The following is a 20,820-nucleotide window of genomic DNA, read 5'->3' as shown; positions in this document are numbered from 1 at the left end:
GAGATTAAAGAAAGACATTATACAAGATCAGAATCTTGCTGATGCAGTACAAATGAACATCTTATTGATGCAGAAATGTAGCAGTCAATTTACATTGGATCTCTGAATGTCTGCAAGGGTTAAAAATATTGTTCGGAAAATAATCAAGCTTTAAGCTATGAAAAGAAACTTTGCTGCGGCCATTACCTTACCTGATAATGCAACCAAGTAGAAAGTTTAACAATCTCAATGTACAACTTGACAGAAAATATAGAAATAATTACCTAAGTGGTCTTTGGACTGGCCATCGCTAGGACTCTCAGCTAGAGCTTCTGCAGTTCTGCTATGATCAGCAGCACTTTCTATACAGCCATCTTGCACCCATTTGGTCTTCTCTTCAGTAGTACCTTTGTCGAGCCTTGGTGCACCTTTTAATTCTGGTTGAATTAGGTCACGGTGTACAATTTCTATATCACCGGCTGAGTCAAAATCAAGTTTTCTCTCCAATTTCTCTGCAGTTGGTGACCCCAGTGCCACTGCCGACTGAGTTTCTGTAACTCTGTTGCAGGGAGAGTGCACACTTCCAGCCTCCTCTTTATTTCCCGTTTCCTGGGCAAATACTTCATTCTGCAATTCTTTACTGGAATTATAGAAGTTTTGCTCTGTTTCATGTGGAGAGCTCTCCTTTACTGAATTCTTTTTGTTGCTCCACTTGTAGCTGTTGGAGACCAGCTGACAACCTTCTGTTAGAATTACTTGGTCAGCTTCCAGTTCGGCACTGGGCGGGCACTCATCGGATACCGTGAGTTGTGTCAGAGACTTTGCTGCAATAGAAGCTAATGGTAATGGCGACATACACTCTTTATTCAATTTATTTTCGAGACAAAGTGCAATATGACTTTCTAAATGCAAAATGCTTGGGTTGGCTTCGGTGGAGGATGGTTTTTCTAACGGTTGAGGTGCATTGGAAATTTCAGTGTACTTGTGTGTTAACGATCGGTTATAAGTGTACGGTTCAGTTCTGTTTGGTGGTGCGATGATCTCTGCATAACCTGGGCCTTCTGTTATATCAGGGTCTTCTTGGAATTCCTGCCTGGATTGCTTGATTTTACTAACAGAGCGAAGCTGAACAGACTGCAGAACTGATGGAGTTATGCCAAGGGAAATAGATGGACTGCTGTTGGTTTTTTCAGAAGCCTCTCTCTGTTTGCTCTGATTTGAGATGTGCAATTGGTTTCTGTGAGCAAAAGGTTTGCTTTTAAACAGATTCTGAAGAGCACTTAGGTCAAGGTGTGTTGGAGGTATAGTTGGTAATTCGAGGTCTTTCTTTGTGGAAGACTGCTGCAATGATGACCTTCTCTCTGGAACTTTTGGCTTCTTTTTACCGCTGTTTGGAGACAGGGGACCCGGGAACAGAGGGGTAGGCAAAGTTGAGGTTGGTGTGCCAGACTGGCTCGAGTACCCGCTGGATGGCGATGCCAAACTGGCCAACTTATCGGGAGAGGACAGCTTGAACTCATTTTCAACAGAGGGGAGAGATGGAGTGGTAGCTCGCGACTCGGATTGGGATGTTTGTGACTCAGATCCTTCAGGAGACTTCGTGCACTCTATCACGGTTGTACCTGTGGCAGTACTAGAGTTCGATAACGATCTGTAAGGATCATTAGACTTTAAGTCATTTAAGAGCCAGAGACCTGCATAATCCGATTGCACAGTACCTTCATCCTTAAAGGAGGGCATGTCCAATGGGGTGAGTTGAGGGTCTGATAATTCATTTTCATGTGTATATCCACTTTGAGTATCCCAAGGACTATTTGTTTTCGAAGGTGGCATGGAGGATCCTTTGAACCTCTCAGCTGCAAGGCTTAGGTCAAGTTGCAAAGATTTCTGTGCATCTCTAGAAGATACAGTCTTCTCCTGTATATTGTTTGTCTTTGGTTCATTTTTCTGATCACTCTCACTCGTACAAACATCATTCTTCCTCAAAGATGAACTGCGTTTTGGTGGGGCTGGTTTTGCCTTTGGTTTCTTGAGTGCAATGCTCTGGCCCCGATGCTTCTGCTTTGTCAGCTCTAAGTGATCTGCTTGAGAGAGCTCGCCGAGTTCGGAAGTATTTTCTGTACTCTGGATCCCATCGGAGCCTGCGGATGCATAGTTAAAAATGTAATTTCTACTAGTTCTTAAACCACAGTCAAAGTGCATGGAGGTATAATACCCTTCAGTATCCACGGAGAAATGTGAGCCTGAATCAGTTTTGGAGGAGGATGGTCTCTCAACAAAACTGTCACACGTACCCATGCTGGCAAAACTTGGGCATCCCAAGCTATTTGTCCTTGAATTCCTCGGGCTCAAGTCTCGATGGCAAGATGCATCGTGGCAATGGTGTAAGTAGCTCCATTCAGCGTCACTTGTGTTACTCGTGTTGAGATCTTCCATCACATCTGTCCCCATGGAAGTAAAAGAGTTTGCCCTGTGACCTCTGACTTTATCTCCTTGATACGGGTACTGTTCCAGTAAGAAACCTGCAGAATCGTAGTTTGTGTGAGCAGGCGTGTTCAAGGATAACTCGGAGTCACAGTGTGAAGATCCTGTCAGGGGCGGCGAAGACGCAGTGTGGACGGTCTCGGATGTCTGTGAGGGGCATGTCGAATTACTCCCACTCCAGTTTCCACTCGAGGATTGATGGTCCTCCTTTTGATCTATCTGACCCCTCAACAGAACCCCTCCACTGGAGATACTGTTGACTGGGCTGCCGAACGTATCAGAATTTGAAGAGATTTCGCTGTTGCCCAAATCTCCCTCCGGCACAAATTTGGACATCTTTGCTCCCTGGGATTCGCTTTCTGGGCTTTGTTGCGGTTGAACAGTAACTCCCTTTGAATGATGTGTCCGCGAGCTCTGAACAAACAAACTTGCTTCATCCTCTTCCTCCTCCGCCCTTTCTGGGCCGGGCAGGTATTTTTCAGGAGCCCCGGTGATGCTCTCCACGCTGTCGTCCTGACTTAACTCGTGAGGGAACAGCGAATCTCCAATGCCTTCTCGCGAAAGGCTGCGGGCGCGAATGCGGTTGTCCATTGGCGTGAGAAACATCGAGCTTGAATCGTCTGCCAAGGTTGGGATATTCCCAGCCGAATGTGACAGGGAAGATGCGATACTGCTGCCCCGTTGAGTTCGGATCCGCCTCGTCGATGGGGCAGCAATTAGAATATCCTCTGTCTGGCACTCGGAATCCTTGGTCCCAGATCGACCACTGGTAGAACGTGCCTCATCACCGCGGAAGTCCAACTCTGGGTTAACGTGGACGATCACATTTCTTTCTCGAGCCATGGGAGATCCATCAGAATCTGCTAGCGAAATAAGTGAAACATGGAGTCTAGGATTATACTCTGAAATGACAAGAAAGCTAGCTGAATAAACAAAGGCCCTGAACTGATTCAGTACCAGTGGCTTTCTGACAGGCAGGGAGGGATGGGGCAGAACTAGAATGGGAATGGGTCCTCCTGATATCAGGTCTCCATCCCAAAGCTCCCTCTGGAGGGAGGGATGAGAGGTGATTGCGTTGGTCCCATGGGATATGACAAGTAAAAAACAGATGGCATTGACAGGATGATATCAACTGCGAGGCTTCCCTTTGCTTCTGCCTCCTCTGATCCCATTGAATTGTACAGCAGCAAGATGCCAGCAGCTCAATGTAACAATCTAAGTGGGTGGACTGGACCAGGAGATGACACATTACCAAAGTAAACCCTGATCTCAGATAAGAGGCATGTATTTCACATTTAACTGCACTCTGAAGTTGATCCCATTGGCGTTACCTTCAGACTCATTGTTAAGTGTCGGACTCTTCTGCCGACACTGCTGGCATCCAGAAGCACCAGGGCTACAGCAGATACCAACCTCATTGATGCCAACAGTGGGATCAAACTTGGCAGCTCCCAATGGTAGCTCATAATTCTCACTTTGCCATCAAATCAGCGGCAGAGTGGGTTCTTACGGGCAACTTCTACCATTGCTCACTTATACAATAGTCAGATTGTAGACTTGCTTGCCAAGCTGGTATGTTTGGTTGCTCACGTTTCAGTGGAGCCGCACTGACGGTGTTACCTGGCAGGGTGACAAAACGCCTGCAACCAAACACACTGGTTCAGCGAGCAAGTCTACAACCTCATCCACAACCCAAGCTACAAATCTTCTCAAAAACTTTATACGCAATAATCAGTTACTATATGGCAAGTAAGCACCAGACCACGCGGTATCTCCTGGAACTCGTGACCATCTCAGAATAATAAATAAAAAATATAAACAATAACAGAGCAGTTTTGCCCCAGAAAGGCATCAAATTAGGCTTGGCTCACACTTCTGAGTCAAAAGCTTGAAAGCTCAATCCTACTTCAAAGACACGAGTACAGAAATAAGCCTGACACTTCAGTCAATGCTGACAAAGAGTCTTACTTGATTATAAACATTAACTCTCTTTCTCCTCCTTTACAGTTGCTGCCAGACCTGCGGGGTTTTGTCTGCCACTCCTGTTTTTTATCGTTTCAGAATTTTAACATCCGCAGTAATTTACTTTCATCTGAACCGAGAGAGTATTGCATTGCTGGAGGAGCTTGTATTAGAACAAGCCATTAAACCACAACTCTGTCTGTTCTCTTTTGAAGAATAGGTGTCCTTCGCAATATTTATCCCTTAACTAACATGATGGAAATATCTGGTCACCTTCACAATTCTGTTTGTGTGCCATTATAACAATGGCTACACTTTAAAACCACTGCACTTAAAAGCATTTTGAGACATTATGAGGTCATGAAAGTTGCTGAATGAAATCAAATCTTTTTTCTTTTTCTTTAAAGAGTGAGAAAAATCTGTTCTGACTAATTTATGTCTGCCTGTAAGGTTTACTTCAAAATTATGAGTAGACTTTGCAGAAAAATACTTCAAACCAGGTTCATGTCAGTGAGCTTTTAAAGTGTTACCTATTTCTTGGTGCACACGCCTGGGGATTCCACTGATAGTTTTTCGCCTCTTTAGCTTCCGCCTTCGATGCAGCACAGACTGAGGATGCACAAAAGAGTATCTGCCGATGACCTGCCTCTCAAAACCCACTCCTGTAATTGAGAAAGGAAAAGGAAACTGTACATGTTTTCAAAAGCATTATATTGTAGTTAACCATGTACTGCTAAATCTATTTAGTATATTGGTACCAAATCTTGTTTAAGCCAATTCATTTAAATTTGTATAATACATAGCATTTTCATAAAAGGATCCAGAGCATTACTAAACATTTTTCCAAAAACTGGCTCCCAAACCACAGCACTGACCTGCACTTCATCTGTACAAACGCTCATGGGCACAATGTGTGTTTCTAGTATCTTCTACATTGTTAGCCCTGGCTGTAACAGCAGCAAACGTTTTAATGGTCAATTATGTGAAAACTAAGAATCGTTCAAGCATTAATTGCTCATTGAAAAACGTTGTGGGGGCTGTAATGTGAAATTTTAGGGTCATCAGCTCCACGGCAGCCATAGCTGGACCTCAATCCACCCGGTCTAGCAGGTTCTCTCCTCCCACCTACAGCTCACTGACAGTTTTCTAGGCTCGAGATGCAGTCACAGTGGGAAAAAGTCTGGGAAGCACTGGGTTAAACCTCAGGGAGCTAATTATTAGAAATCATGAAAAATCAGATTACTCAGGAGGTTTAACCCAGTGCTTCCCAGACTTTGAAGAGGGGAAATCAGCTGGGTTTCCAATACCTACACCTAGACAAGTGAGCACGTGTTCAGAGGTCAGCTAAGGTTGATGTGAGGTAACAATGCTTTCTCATTTGAGCAGCCCATGAACACTCTCAGAGGCTGTGCTCACTTTGAAGAATGGTCATGTGAAGCTAGCATGGCCAACATTCCTGCACTGCTCACCCACCTCTGATCAAAAAGAGGACGAGTTAATGAGGGGAGTAGAAAGTATTAACATTATGCCAAACAATAATTAAATGTGGGGATAAGAAAGGTACACCTCTTGGCGAGTCAGCTAGGCTTGTGGAACTGAAGTATTCTATAGATCAGGTTGTGCATATTAAGCAACACCTATCATTCAGTTACAGTAGATTGAAAACCATTCAGTATCGGGATACATAATCCACGTCTTCCAGCATTATCCCTAATGTGGAGGACACCAAGAAATACTTTAAACTTAATAAAATGTAGTACTGTTCCAGCCTGAACTTTGAGCTTTGGGAAAGAGTAAGCAATAAGGGACTAAGTAGCTTCAGTGAAACGTCTCGATTTTTCAGGTGTGTAAAGAATTGATAATCTCTTCAAGTGCTTTACAAAAAAAAGTGCAGCTCAAAAACATTACCCAATGTGGAGCTGCGTTCTTTAGACATTAAGTTCCCAGGATTATCCCTGAGTTGTAGTGGAAAGCTAAAATTGTCTATAGAAACCATGTATAGGAGACAGCGATTAAAGGAGAGGACCTCGTGTATGACAAATGAGAGAACCAACGGTTTCATTTGTGACATTACCCCTACCACGAACAATTTCAGTAAAATGAAAAAGTAATTAGTTTATCCTGGTGAAGTAGCCTGCTATCACTCACTGACCATGGCCACACATAATGAGTAGTTAGGTACTGAGGGAGGCTGAGTCATGTGGAAGACCCTACGTCTTTCAAAACGGGAGCAAATTTTGGAGGCTGGAGTTTTAAAGAATACAAAAGTCACACGATACACTAAAATTATTGAGGTGACTGACACAGGAGGGAAGATTTTCTTTGCGTGCAAAGTGCAGCAAAATTGCACTTGAGTTTGTAAAGAACACGTTTATGATTTCATTACACCTGCTTGAAGAATTTTGATCTAACATCGATGCCCACTTCTCAAACACGCGCTGGAACAGTCCCAGGGCATTCTGTGTGGAAAAGACCCCAAGTGTCAGACAAGAGAAAGTCATCTGGAAGCTTTGATAGGAATCAGGCTCCCACAAATTAATGTTCTCTGCACTTAGGGTCATAATCTGTACACACCTTTGCTTTTAGTCACCAGTGGATTAAAAACTAATGCAACAAATTATTCCTCGGGGTGGACTGAGGTGCAGTTCTGAGAATTAGGGTGTCACTGTGATCTGGAATAATTGATACTGTCATCATTGCCATCTATTGCTTACATTTAAATAGAAGCTGGCATCTTGCTTGCTATGTACGACATTGCATCATCTGTCAAACTGTTATCGGTGTTTCCATGGTGTCTATGCTTATGACATCACCGAAAGCATTGGTGAGGCTAACATAGTGCAAACAGCCCAATGTCAGTCAACAATTGCCACATGAAGTAATCATGTTAATAATGATCCAGTCAGACTGGATACTGGGTGACCATTAATGACAACATATAAAACTGAAACATCTTTAAATGTGAACTGCTTCTTTCTTTACTACTAAATTGGGAATTTGCATGGGCAATGACTACTCATGAAGCATACCTTAGCAATTTAGGCACATAGTTACACATCTCTGCATCCACAATTGCTAGAAGATCACAAAGGGCACACTGACCTTGAAGCTTACATTTCTGTCGAGCACTGCCAATTTATAAAACTGGACTAATGATCACAGGTTACAATATTATTCTGCAGTGGCATTTTCTTTTTCTGCTTTTGCAGCCAAATTTCCTCCCCTTTCAAATGGTATTGAGTGTTTGCCAGGATATTAAGTCCAGTTTCTTCTGATACCTCTGTCAAGTGACCTTTATTTATAGATGCACCTCAGCACTTAGCGCTGACAGGCCACGTAACATCAGGGGTCATCAGCATACAGGCCAATCTTGTCCTCAACTTATAGTCAGGAACAGCAGGAACCGATGGATACCGATTAGCAACGTATCACGGACTTCTCCTGACCACTTCCTAAAACAGGAACGCTGAGGCTAATTGTAGAACTCCAGAGTGAAGAACACCTCAATTAATAGAAGCCTGAAAATAAAACTGTGACTCAGCTACTCCTGAGGCAAACTTGATGAGCCACTGTCATGGTGTCCTTACAACAGCAACACAAAATCAGTATGAGATCCTCTCTAGATTTTTGTAAGCCATTGTGTGCCTGAAAAAAAAATTACTTCAAGTACTTTAAAGTGTAATTCAATCAACTGACTAAAACATCGGGTTGTATTTTAATATGTTTACATCGGCATTAATTTTAATAACTGTTATGATGAATTGCTATCATGAATATTCAGCTTTAAACAAGAATTCAGAAAGCTTTGTGTATTCAGCGCCTCTTTTCAAATTCATATAATCATGACCAAATTTAGATTATTATATAATAGTGAATACAAATTTGAATCTTTACAATTATAACATATAATATCAAGTGCATCTAAACACATACACACTACAAAAGTAGTGCATAAAGGAATTGGATTTATTACACCTCAAAACTGTACTAGTATAGTACCATTCAATTCAATGTCCACCAACAATTGGAAAAAGTATGTTGTTTAGGAATCTAATTCTGCAATTTGAATGTTGGAACTATTAGAGAAATGAATGAAACTTTAGAATGACTTGTAATTCCCTGTATTCACTGAATAAAATCAAACATAAACCTGTTAAAGGCTGCATGATTCTCTAACTAAAGAGCAGAAACTAACTAGTGTTTCTCTTTCTGATTGTTTCCCAGGAAACACCGGTCTGTGCGCGTGGTCTGTTTGTGTGTGGATGTGTGTTTATTGAAGAATGGTGTGCTTATGTGTGGATGGGTGTGTTCATGTGTGGGTGCTGTATTCATGTATGAGTGGTATGATTATATGTGGTTGGCGGGTGTGTATGTGGATGTGTGGGTGGTCTTTTTATGTTTGAGTAGTATGTTTATGTGTTTGTACTGTGTTTATGTGCGGGTATTAATTTGGTATGTGGTGGATGTGGGCGTTGGAGTTGGATAAGGATATGACCAAATTCAGGCTCCCATTGTCCATCAGAATGGCATGTAGTCACTATCAAGAATGACCATTTGTACAAAGTCATGAAAAGTTTCATATTCCCACAAAACTCCGCCCAGATGTGAAAGCAAATTTTCTGTGCATTTGCTCAACCCTGATCCTGCATAGCTTTTTCTCTATCAATATGAAGAGGTGGAACTGTACCAGTCACATTGATGGGAATAACACAGGAAGAAATAGCCTCAGCTTGCTGACGCATCTTCTGTTCTGGTGTAGGAAGAGGTAGATCTTTGCTCCAATTCGTTTGCCTATCTAGTGTCGTAGGAATATTCGGTATTGGATTTTTCGGTCTTTGACCTAAATCGATCATATCACTGTCACCATCTGTTGATGGAACGGACTGTAAAAGAGTATAATTTGATAATGATTGTATACTGAAATAACAACAAGAATATTACATGAAAGAACCAAGTTACATTAAACCTTCTCCATGAACATATGCTTGGCAAACCTTTCCTGCTTTGTTTGCAACCACATGATACATTGAGAAAATCGGGCAAACTGGATCAGAAAATTCCCTTTTATCTCATTTACTCCCCTCATCTCTTGAAGGAGCTGACACATTTTGTGAATGTGGCTCCACAGGTACTTTTGACCCTGTGGTATATCGACAACTACCTATAATTCAGAGGTGTGTCTATGGAGCAGGGGGTCAACAGCATTTCAATCTGAGGGGCATTAAGTTGAATTGGATCCTGCCGTCATTGCTCTAACATTGACAGATCTAACAAAAGTGGGAACCCTGACGAAATTTTTCTCTGCTTTGTTCAGAAGGTTGCTGCACCATGAATCAAAACCTTGCCGATATCATTGCCTCATGACAGACCTGGGATCTTTTTGGTTTCTTTGGCTCTTCACAACCTGGCAAGTGCATTTATCACTACTGGGTGGGCAATACTGTAACGTGAATGACACACGCCCATCTGCTCTACCCTCTTCCAGGTCAAAGGGAAAGGTTTACCATTTCTTCATGAAACAGTGCTCCTTTACATCTTAACAAAGCACATAAATCTAAAGCTGAAAAACACACGTACTTAGTATATCTGTTGAAGGTTAATCAATGAGAACAGCAATCAATGTGAAGACGAACAATGAAAGAAAAATACCGAGACACTTCTGCTAAACATGCTGAAGCGTGCAATTAATATCAACAATACAACACCAACCACTAGATATTGTGATATTATTTGAAGACTAAAATATAAAGAAAGCTTTTTTTTTAAAGACAATTTTCTTGGTTATTTAAAAAGACTAAGAAAATATGATGCATGATGCATGATGCATGTTTTGATGCAACACTGGCTAAATTAAATAGGATTTTTCACCCATTAAGGCAGCTCACAATAATTTCTTGAAAACAGGAAGATGTTGCCAAAATGCTCAGACTTGCATTTATCAAGACAAACAGAAGAATGTCAAATTTCAAACAATCACAACAATTTACACAACAGTAGAAAAGTATCTTATGTTGATTGGCAAGTCAATTCTGACTGGCCAAGGTGTTGCCAAGGAGAAAGCAACAGGGAACGATAAGTTCCCTAAGCTCTCAGGTAATTCAAAAAATTTGCAAAGTTTGAACAAACGTTGCAGAAAGTGGGTCCATGTGTTTAAACGTATGCCATTTCTAGTGTGCAAAAATGAACCATGTTACGTGCTCAAGAGATTGGTTATTAGTGTGATTATTCAGCACTCAAAACTGGGCAGCAAGAGTGACTGATTCACAAAATCACATCTGACAGTGGACATTGTGTTTTGGATGTTGTAAATGTGGGCTGGTTGACTATAGTGTGTGTTTTGCCTATTATGACCAATTGAAGGAACATGCTGGTTCATTCGATCAGCCAACAATTGGGTAAAGCCACTGCATCTGCATTACACTGGCATCACATTGCACTGGCATTCCTCCATTGAAATTCACACACAACCTTGTATGACCACAAACAATAGCTACACTAACAATTATTTCAATTGTCAGTCAATCTCTCCTACACAGAAGATTAACAACTTCATATGTGTGGTTTCACTGCTTCAGATTTATTCTGGAGATTTATTGAAAATTAAAATTAATTATTTTTTTTTATATTTCTTCTTACCCATTTGATTCAATCTTTATTTCGCTCTCTTCAGTTCTTTTTCTGTATGTTAATTGACATTAATTTATCCACTTTAACTAAGGTTTCTTCCTTAGTTCTTGTGTTGTTAATTTCATCAACTTTGATCTCATTTATTAAGGAGATACATGCTTGGCTTGTTCCCTCAGATCCCAGATGTCCTGCAGGAGTGTTACTGTAGAGAGGAAGCCATTCGTCCATTGTGCCAAGTGATCATCATGACTTAGCATCTTTCTCCCTTTCGCTGTACCCATTTACATTATTTCTATTCAAATAATCATCAATGCCTTTTGAATGCCTTGACGGACCCTGCCTCCACCACATTTCCTTGTAGTGCATTCCTAACCCTGACCAAAAAGGTTTTTCTCAAATTCCGTTTGCTTCTTTTGCAAATCGCTTTAAATCTGTGCTTTCCTGTTCTTGATCCTTTTATGAGCAGGAACAATTTCTCCCAAACTGCGCTAACCAGCCTCCTCACAATTATGAAATCATCTGTCAGATTTCTACTCATCCTTCTTCTCTCGGAGGAAAACAGTCCCAAATTCTCCAATCTCTCCTTATAATTTCGATTTTAGATCTCTTGGAGTATTCATGAAAATCTGTTCTGCAATCTCTCCACTGCATTCACATCGTTCTTATGGTGTGGCACACAAACAGCAGCTGAAGTCTAACAAGGTATGAGTACAGCATAACCTTCTTCTTCTTGTACTCTATGAACTGATGAATAAAGTTGAGAACACTGTATGTTTTATTAACCGCTCACTCCACTTGTTCTGTTACCTTTAACGATATGAGCACATGTGCACCAAGATCCCTCTGCTCCTGCACCCCACTCTAGAATAATACACCTTATTATCCCTGTTTTTCTGTCCAAAATGCATTATCTCACTTTTCTCTGTCTGGAACTTCATCTGCCAACTACCTGCCCAATCCCCCAATTTGTCAATGTCCTTCTGTAATTCTAAACTGTCCTTCTCTCAGTTTACAATGCTTCTAAGTTTTCTACCACCTGCAACCATTGAAATTATCTACTGCTCACCAAGAACTGGATCATTATTATAAATAAGAAAAAGTAAGGGTTCCAATACTGACCTCTGGGGAACTCCACTACTTACTATTCTTCAACCTGAAAAATATCCATTGAATATTACTCTCTGTTTCCTATCACTCAAACAATGTTGTATCCATGTCACTACTGTCCCTTCTGTTCAATAACTTTTCTCACAAATCTATCATGTGGCATTGTATCGAATGCCTTCTGGAAGTTCATGTACACTATATCAGCATTACCCTCATAGACCCTTTCTGTTTCCACTTTGAGAAACTCCAATAAGTTAGTTAAAGGGCAATTTCCTCTTTAGGAAGTCACGCTGAATCTTCCTAATCAGCCAACCTTTTTCCATGTGACTACTACTACTATCCTGAATAACTGTTACTAGAAACTGAAGTTAAACTGATTGGTTTGTAGTTGCTGGGCTTCTCTTTACAATACTCTTTGAACAGGGCTATGATCTTTGAAATTCTCAATCTTCTGGAGTCTAGGGAAGACTGGAAAATTATGGCCAGTGCTCCTGCAATTTCCATGCTCACTTCCTTCAATATCCTTGGATCTGTCTCATCCAGTCCCAGTGCCTTATCAACTCTGAGTAACATCAGTGTTTCCAAAACTAATTCTTTCTCAATTTTGAACCCTTCTTGTTTTCTTTTTTATCACCATGGTTCTGGACAACACCTCCCACTTTAGTAAGGGCAGATACAAAGTATTCATTTACTGTAACAGCCACGCTCCCTGCTTCCATATGTAAATCACTTTGTTGGTCCCTGATCAGCCCTACTCCTCCCTAAACACTCTCCCTATGTATATACCTATAGAAGGTGTTGGTAATCCCCATTAGGTTGGCTGGCAGTCTTTTCTCATAATACCTGTTTGTTTCTCTAATATGCTTTTGACCTCCTCTCTGAACTTTTCCCTTGCATTCTCCTTGGTTGTCAATTGCATCTTCCACATGACACCTGTTATAGCACATTTTGTCCTCGTTATCTTAATTTCTATCTTCGTTGTCAGCCAGAGGATTCCATATTTATTTGCCCTACCATTCATTTTTGAGAGAATATACCTTTACTGTACACAAAACCATCTTCTCTTTGAAATTAGCTCATTGCATATTTACAGTTTCTTTTGACAACCTTTCACTCCAGTCTATCCTGCCCAGAGCTTTCTTATTCTATTGATGTTGGCTCGCCACCAGTTGATGTTTCTTACGCTGGAGTGACTACTGTTATTCTGCACCATCAATACAATGCAATAATCAATGTCTCCTAAGTATTGCCCTATAATGCTTGGTCCACTTGGCTTACATGACTGTAAAAAGCAGGTCCAACAGTGATTGCATCTTTTCTTGTTGGACTGTACACACACTGCTGTAGGAAATTCTCCTGAATCAATCTAGGAACACTAGTCCCTTACTGACTTTTGCACTACCAATATCCAAGTCTATACTTGGGTAATTGAAGTCACAGTAAAACAACTCTATAATGTTGGCATTTCTCTGCAATTTCCCTGCAGATTTGTCCTTCTACATCCTGCCCACTAGCTGGCAGACCATAGGCAATATTGAGTAAAGTAAATGAACCCTGGAGAAGCAGGGGGTTTAGAGGCAAGGACAGGAGCAAGGCTTTCAGGGTCCACCCTACTACACCTTCCTATTACTGACCCATCCATTGGCACAGGATAGCCAAGCTGCTCCTTTTTCATCCCTCATTGTTGACAGTCCAGATGACATCCTGCCACAAATGGCTGAGTTTCCCACAAGGGCACATTCCCATCTCTAACATAATCATGGGAGGTTTCCTCACCACTAGGTGACTGATGCCTGACCTCTCATGTAATTAAGCATCTTGACTGCTAAATGTTCTGTTGTACAGTGTTGGTTCCAATTCTGCTCCATAAATCTAATGGCAAGTGGGACTAGTTCAGTTTACAAAACCTGGTCAACATTGGCAAGTTGGGCCGAACGGCCTGTATCCATGCTGTGTAACTCTATGATCAGAGGTGTTGTCCTGACCAGGGAATTTTCAACAATTCTTTTCAAAAAATATTATTTTGAAACGTACATTTTTTCAGTTAAGGAGAAAGTGTTCATTGGCTAGGCAGAAAAATTAATTTTATCAGAGAACTAGTAATATAAATTGTTAAATTATTATTATTTAGATAAATACACACAAATAAAAATATTCACCTTTTGAAGAGCTACATTTTTAATTAATATATACAATAGATATGTGTAATTAACCATTTAGAGAACAATTAGATTTTAATTTGTCCCACTCTTTGAATAAACTCTTTATACAACGAGTTTAATGCTAGCTTAATCTTTAATGGCTTATCTCAGTTCTTCCTGTGTTTTAAAGTGGGAATGAACAAGTCATGCACAGTTTGTAAATCTGCTGCATTGATTTGATATGAACAAATCTAAGACCAGCAGATTTAAAGACAAATGTCCTGAAGCATTTGTCACTGAAATTTCTATCTGTGAAGTCTCTCTATAATGTAACAAAAGGTCTCCAGTGACTATTCCATCGCCTATTCTACTATGAATAGTTTCACAATTCAATTCCATCTACTGTAAATGGCAGGGTGTTAAGTATCCATCACACTACTGGAACAAAGCTAGCAGAATTCTTGAAGTAACAAAACTGCCTCACAAAAAATTAACAGCCTCTCTCTCTCTTACACAGCACATTGGTAACAGTGATAGATATTTTATGTTCGTTCCTGTTAAGTATTCTGATCACACATTAGAATTGCAAGAAAATTTACTTGCATCATATGCCTCAATGGAAATAAACCTGCACAAATAAATACACTGGGGGTCAAGCTTTATGTTCAAGGATTGTCAATGTGAAAGAAACTGGGGTTAGAAGTGAGCAGTTCTTAATTTGGATCCAACTGAGCAAACCACAATGGGAGGCGTTTTGATCCATCACTGTGAGTTAGTGCACATTCTCTGGAAACCAACACCTCTGCAAAATGGTGAATGAAACACTTACTTCACATGTGGCACTTTTGCTCAGACAGACGTTACTTCAGCACCTTCTCTGCGTGCTCCTCTTTAGCAAACTTTCTATTACCATTGTGCTCTCTTCTGTACAGAACCATTGCAGCAAACATCTTTCTTTAATATGAAGACGGCAATCAAATGTTGAAAAACCTGTGGTCCCAGTATAACCGACGAACTCTACAGTGGAGTACAAGTGATGTTTACTCACATTTTTTCCTCAGTCAGGAGCTTGCCCTTGTGACTAGCATGAGGGCTGTCCAGGATTCATACTTGACGTAGTGTCATCACTATAGTGACCAGTTTTCTTTCTGTGAAGGCTGCTATTTTCTTCTTTGGCAAAGATCTTTGAGTGGCCCGTATTAAGGATGCCGTGGGGAGTAATTAGCTATAGTTTGGGTTTTCAAACAAGTTTATCTTCTTTCATAGATGTTTCATTCTCCAACGAGACAAAGAGAGTCTGTTTTGTCAAGAGAAACTATTCTTTCTACAGAGCCTGTAAAATAGTCAACGCAGTTCCAAATGAAACTAAATACAGGTATCTACAATGGATCCTCTGTTGACCTAGTGTTTAGGGCTTTATTGCTATTTCCTATCTGGATGCACCACAGCATGGTATGGTAACTGCTCTTCCCAAGACTGCAAGAAAGTACAGAGAGTTATGAACACAGTCCAGTCCATCACGTAAACCAGCCTTCCATCCATTGACTCTATCTATATTTCCTACTGCCTTGAGAAAGTAACCAATATAATCAAAGATCCTCCCACCATGGTTATACTATCTTCCACCCTCTTTCATTGGACTAAAGATAAAAGTACAAACAGATTTAAGAACAGCTTCTTCCTCGCTATTATCAAACTTTTGAATGGACCTGCTTAATGTTAATGTTGATCTCTCTCTGCATCTTCTCGGTAGCTGCAATATTGTATCCTGCACTTTGTTCTGTTACTCTGATGCATTTGTATTGTACGGCCTGCCTGTAAAGCACATAAGACAACACTTTTCACTGTGCCTTGGTACACGTGACAGTAAGAAATCAAATCAAATTAAAGTCGGTTAACTTCCTTATGCACATCACAAAACAGTGCATGAGAAGATAGCTAGCTTTAAGATTAAGTAAGTGATTAGGCATTGGCCTACTGTCACGATTAATTTCCTGAAATCTTATTGACTAAAAGGGGAGAACCCACATCACATCTCCACAAAAAGGAAATGACTAAATCTGTTATAAATCAGATCATCAGTCCCAACATATCTTATAGGAGCAATAATTAATTGGTGAGTACTGGTTTCTGCACTTCCTGAAAGAAATCTTTTCTTTGAAAAGGCTTGTTTCAAATGATTAAATTTTCCCCTTTTTTGGTAAAGTGTTTTTTTCAAGTGAGATTCACAGGGTCCAGTCCACTGTGTACCATAGTAGCTTTTCTCATGAAGTCACCCACTCTTCAGCTCAGTATTTAGCAACTGGCCCCTTACAATCTTGCAGCAGAGAGGTGTATATCTTTGCCAACTGCTGAGCCTTTACAATGTTCATGCAACAGGCACGATCTGCTTCAGTGTACTTTAGGCAGTGCAGTGGAACTGGCCTTCTCACACACTGGTGCTTCAGTGTTTTCTAAGGAAAGGGCTCTAACTGGCAAGTTAGCTCCTCAGTTTGCCAACAGGATCCTGGAGATGCTGGTGGAAAGGAGGGCAGTGGTTTTCCCTCTGACTGGTAAAGGAGTACATATCACCAAGACCTTACCAACCTGGAGCTAGGTGGTAGCCCAGATCTGTGCAGGGTCCCACCTGAAACAACACACAGTAATGCAGGGAGAAATTAATGATTTTCCCCACTCCACCATCTTCTCTCTGCTACTTCACATTCAGAGCACAACCACTCATGCTAACTCTGCCAATGCACACTCCTCTCACTAAGATTCATGGACGATGACTCTCATTATTGCATCTGTCATGTCCACTCAACAGCTCTCACTCACCCCATCATCCCAAACTACTAATCCTCCCTGCCCTCTGTGCTTCCTGGTCAATGACTGAAGAAAGCTCACTACCTCACTTGCTCCTGCTTCACCCTGCTAAGTACTCTTGCATCCACTGTTATCATACTCAGTCCCTCTGTTTGTCCCATCACAGGTAAAACTGGCTCAGCACTACCCCAAACTGTTTAAACCTCATCTACAGGACTGATCACAACCAATGCCCTGCACTGAAATCAGATGAGCCCCTTGACTGACTATGACAGTACTCCCTAAGTGACTGTATTCCTCTCTGATCCTACCAAGAGGGTTGTGGAGGCCAACTTGCTGAATACAGACTTCTAGAGGCTAAAGGCGTGAAGGGGTGTGGGGAGAGAGTGGTGTTGAGATACAGGGTCAGCCATGATCATGTTGAATAGTGGTGCGGGCTTGATGGGCCAAATGGACTCCTATTTTCTATTGTTCTATGTCACAACATTCTTTCTGAATACTAAAGAAACCAACTGAAAACTAAACAAGGCATGAAAGATTACGAGCTTAATCATTCTGGAGGAATTCCATCGCAGTAATGATGCCAGCAAATGGTCAGAAAGCCAGTTTATTGTGTAAAATACTCTATCCATCAAGAATTTCCTGGTTCATATGTTCAAATTGTGGCTCTACTTCTTCTCATCTTCAATATCATAAAGAAGATCCAGCAAGAGAATTTACCTCATCTTTTTTTTTAGCAAAGCCCCATTTTTACCACTGAATGCAGAAGGAAAGTTGTTGAAGATTTAAGGTAACAATGAAAGCATTTTAGGATGTTTCCTCCAGAATTAGATATTGTGTAAAGCAAGCACCTTGGATGGATCTGCAACAAAATAGCAATCTTGAGTTCAGAAATTAGATGTTTGTGCAGATGGGGAAACAGAAAACAAAAAGATTGAGATCTTTCAAAAGATTATTGAACTATTTGTGTGCAAATGTGCAAAGGCCATGATAATCATAAATAAGTGAGTTGAAAATTCCAAGCAGAAATGCTGATTGATTAAGTTGTTTCCAGGCAGTAATAGTCTTCATTGAAGTTTGTAAAACAACTCAATGGATAAAGATATAAAAGGAAGGAAACAATGTAATTTTCAGAGCAGAAGCTGTGAAATTTAAATGCCTACTGTCTGAATTTGCAAGTGCAATTATTATAAATATACTTTTGTTACTCCTTTAATCCAAAAGATGCCATTACTTACCACACCAAAATGGGCAGCTTTAGAAATACTGCCACTGACATTATGCCTTGCCTGTCATAAAACCAAAAGGGGTCAAAAATTTCAAACTGGGAATTTGCATGAAACTGGAATTGGGCAAGTGATCCCTTTGAGGCATGTCCATTTTTTATTCAATACATTTTTTAAGAAAACAAAGCAATGCCAATGCAGTAACCCAGCACAATCTATTTCTATTGGTGAGAATTAGCTTAAGTTGCTGACTGGGAAATGGGTGGGTTTGAGGCAGGTTCCCAAGTTACATCCATCTAAACTTACTCTCCTTTTGGGCCTCAGGTGTGTAAAATCGTGTGAAGTGTGAAAGCACTCAACTTGAGTACTTCTATTAACATTACCCTTGTAAAATATTAGAACACAAAAGAAGATCGTTCAAACTATCATGCCAGCATTTAAAAGACAAAGAAGAGCTCATTAGAATCTCTATGGTGCAGAAAGAGGCCACTCGACCCATCTAGTCTGCACCAACCCTCTGAAGAGCACCCCACCCACACTCAGCACCCTACCCTATCCCCATAACCCTACATTTCCCATGGCCAATCCACCTAGCCTGCACATCCCTGACCCTACGTGCAATTTAGCATGGCCAATCCACTGAACCTGCACATCTCTGGACTATGGAAGGAAACCCAGAGGAAACCCACACAGGCACTGTGAGAGCATGCAAACAGGGAATTCCTGAGCTTCGGCAGCTCGAGGCACGGCTACCATTGGCAGAGTGAAGACAAAATGCAGCATGAGCTTGAGGCCAAAATTGGAGGAGTGTAGAGAACTAGTGCTTGTTCTCTCCTCACTGCCAGTCACTTTCCAGCACAGTTCTTGGGATGGGAAGCATCCGGACAGAACATGCATACTCCCACTGATGAAACTAGTTAGGCTGTTCCTCGTTGCAGTATGAATATATGAACTCTCACACCTGCTTCAGATCCAAACAGGAAAAAGAACTTGGTACATTTCCTTTATAAAGTGCATGGAGCAACACATGGCATGTTACATATGGACTGTACATTATTACAGGGAAATGTTGAAATCCCCTAAAGTTTACAGCAAGAATCGTAACATTATTATCTGGGAAAAAATAACAGAAGCAAAAGCAACACTCAATCCCACACCCTAAGAATGGGAGTTTTAGTTCTCACTTAAGCTGTTTGACTTGCACAAAGTGGAGTGTGCAGGCATCAAGAGCAGAACATGTTGCTTGATACCCATGACAATCTGTTCAGCTTTGGTTGCTGGCTGGTGTGCTGCAGGGGATTCATATTCTCTTTCATCCTCTTTCTGGGAGCAGCCTTCCTGCAGCTGTTCTTGGCAGTCACCAGTGATGTTTTTTAATGCGAATATTATGCAGTGTGGAGCACTCTAGAATATCCCACCACTGAGCTCCTACTGATATGGCAATATCATCTGTTATAGTCCTGATAATGGCGTTCAAAAATGTGCTTTAACTTTGTGCCAGGTGACGGCACCATTGTAGGCCTTTGCAAAAGGATGCATGTTTGGACTGCTAAAACTCGTTACCGCAAATATGAAGCTCAGTTCTGTCTTTCTCTTGATATACCTCAAGATCAGTGCAGAATTCATCGCGAAGGGAAATGATGTAACATAACACTTCGCCAGTATTCACACCCATCTGTATGTATAGCAGCTGTCAAAATGGAAAGCGTTCCCTGCCAAGCCACAAGTGTGATTGTTGATTGCCTCCTGGCACTGTATTATTGATATGAGTGCGATCATTGATTGATTTCTTACACTGTGCTAGTGATGCAATTGTGAGTAAGACTGTGCTGTAACGTGACTGATAAAATTGCTATGTTCCTCAGATACTGTCAGGAGCTGATGATATTGAATTTTTTGTTATCTTGAAGCCTCGGGGTCTGGGAGTACACCAAACTTTATCCTGGTGGTTCCGTGTGGATGGGCCTTGGGGACTGTGGTGATGTGGTAGCAAGTTGCAATTCCCTTAAATCAATCAGTCAATCAATTAGGCAGAAAACATGGTTTGAATCTGGGAATGGTGTGAATTAAAAGGTCCAGTTCCTGTCCTTTTCCCAACTGAATTAATGAAAGGACATATAGAGCACATACACAACACCTCTGAGTCTACGATGTAGCAGAGAACCTCCATTGAGATCATACAATCCCAGTGTTTGAGTGCATGGTCCCAGTATTAGATCACACAATCCTAGTATTAAACTGCATGGTCCCAGTATTAGATCATAATGTCCCAGTATTAAACTGCATGATCCCAGTATTAGATCTCACAGTCCCAGTATTAGACTGCATGGTCCTGGTATTAGATAACACAGTCCCATTAGACTCCATGGTCCCAATATTAGACTGCATAGTCCCAGTATTAGACTGCACGGCGACAGTATCAGATCACACAATGTCAGTATTAGACTGCATGGTGCTAGTATTAGATCACACAATGCCAGTATCAGACT

At 41.1% G+C, this 20,820-nt stretch overlaps 1 protein-coding gene across 3 annotated transcripts in view; it reads right to left on the bottom strand.

The window, feature by feature from the left end:
* The window catches only part of LOC109928783 (Nance-Horan syndrome protein), a 391,487-nt gene that overhangs the window by 15,176 nt on the left and 355,491 nt on the right, over positions 1 to 20,820 (bottom strand). For 2 of the 3 annotated variants that reach the window (XM_048602688.1, XM_048602690.1), the window contains exons 5-7: positions 9,113 to 9,308; positions 4,956 to 5,087; positions 264 to 3,326 (exon numbers count right to left, since the gene is read on the bottom strand). In XM_048602688.1, the coding sequence (XP_048458645.1) occupies positions 264 to 3,326; positions 4,956 to 5,087; positions 9,113 to 9,308 (3,391 nt within the window). The remainder of the gene's footprint in view (positions 1 to 263; positions 3,327 to 4,955; positions 5,088 to 9,112; positions 9,309 to 20,820) is intronic. The other variant, XM_048602689.1, reaches the window with a different exon arrangement.

This window comes from Rhincodon typus, chromosome 11 (assembly GCF_021869965.1).
Source record: "Rhincodon typus isolate 14 chromosome 11, sRhiTyp1.1, whole genome shotgun sequence".
Taxonomy (NCBI): Eukaryota; Metazoa; Chordata; class Chondrichthyes; order Orectolobiformes; family Rhincodontidae; genus Rhincodon; species Rhincodon typus.
The sequence above is the reverse complement of the archived record's forward strand: the minus strand, read 5'-3'. Positions and strand labels throughout refer to the sequence as shown.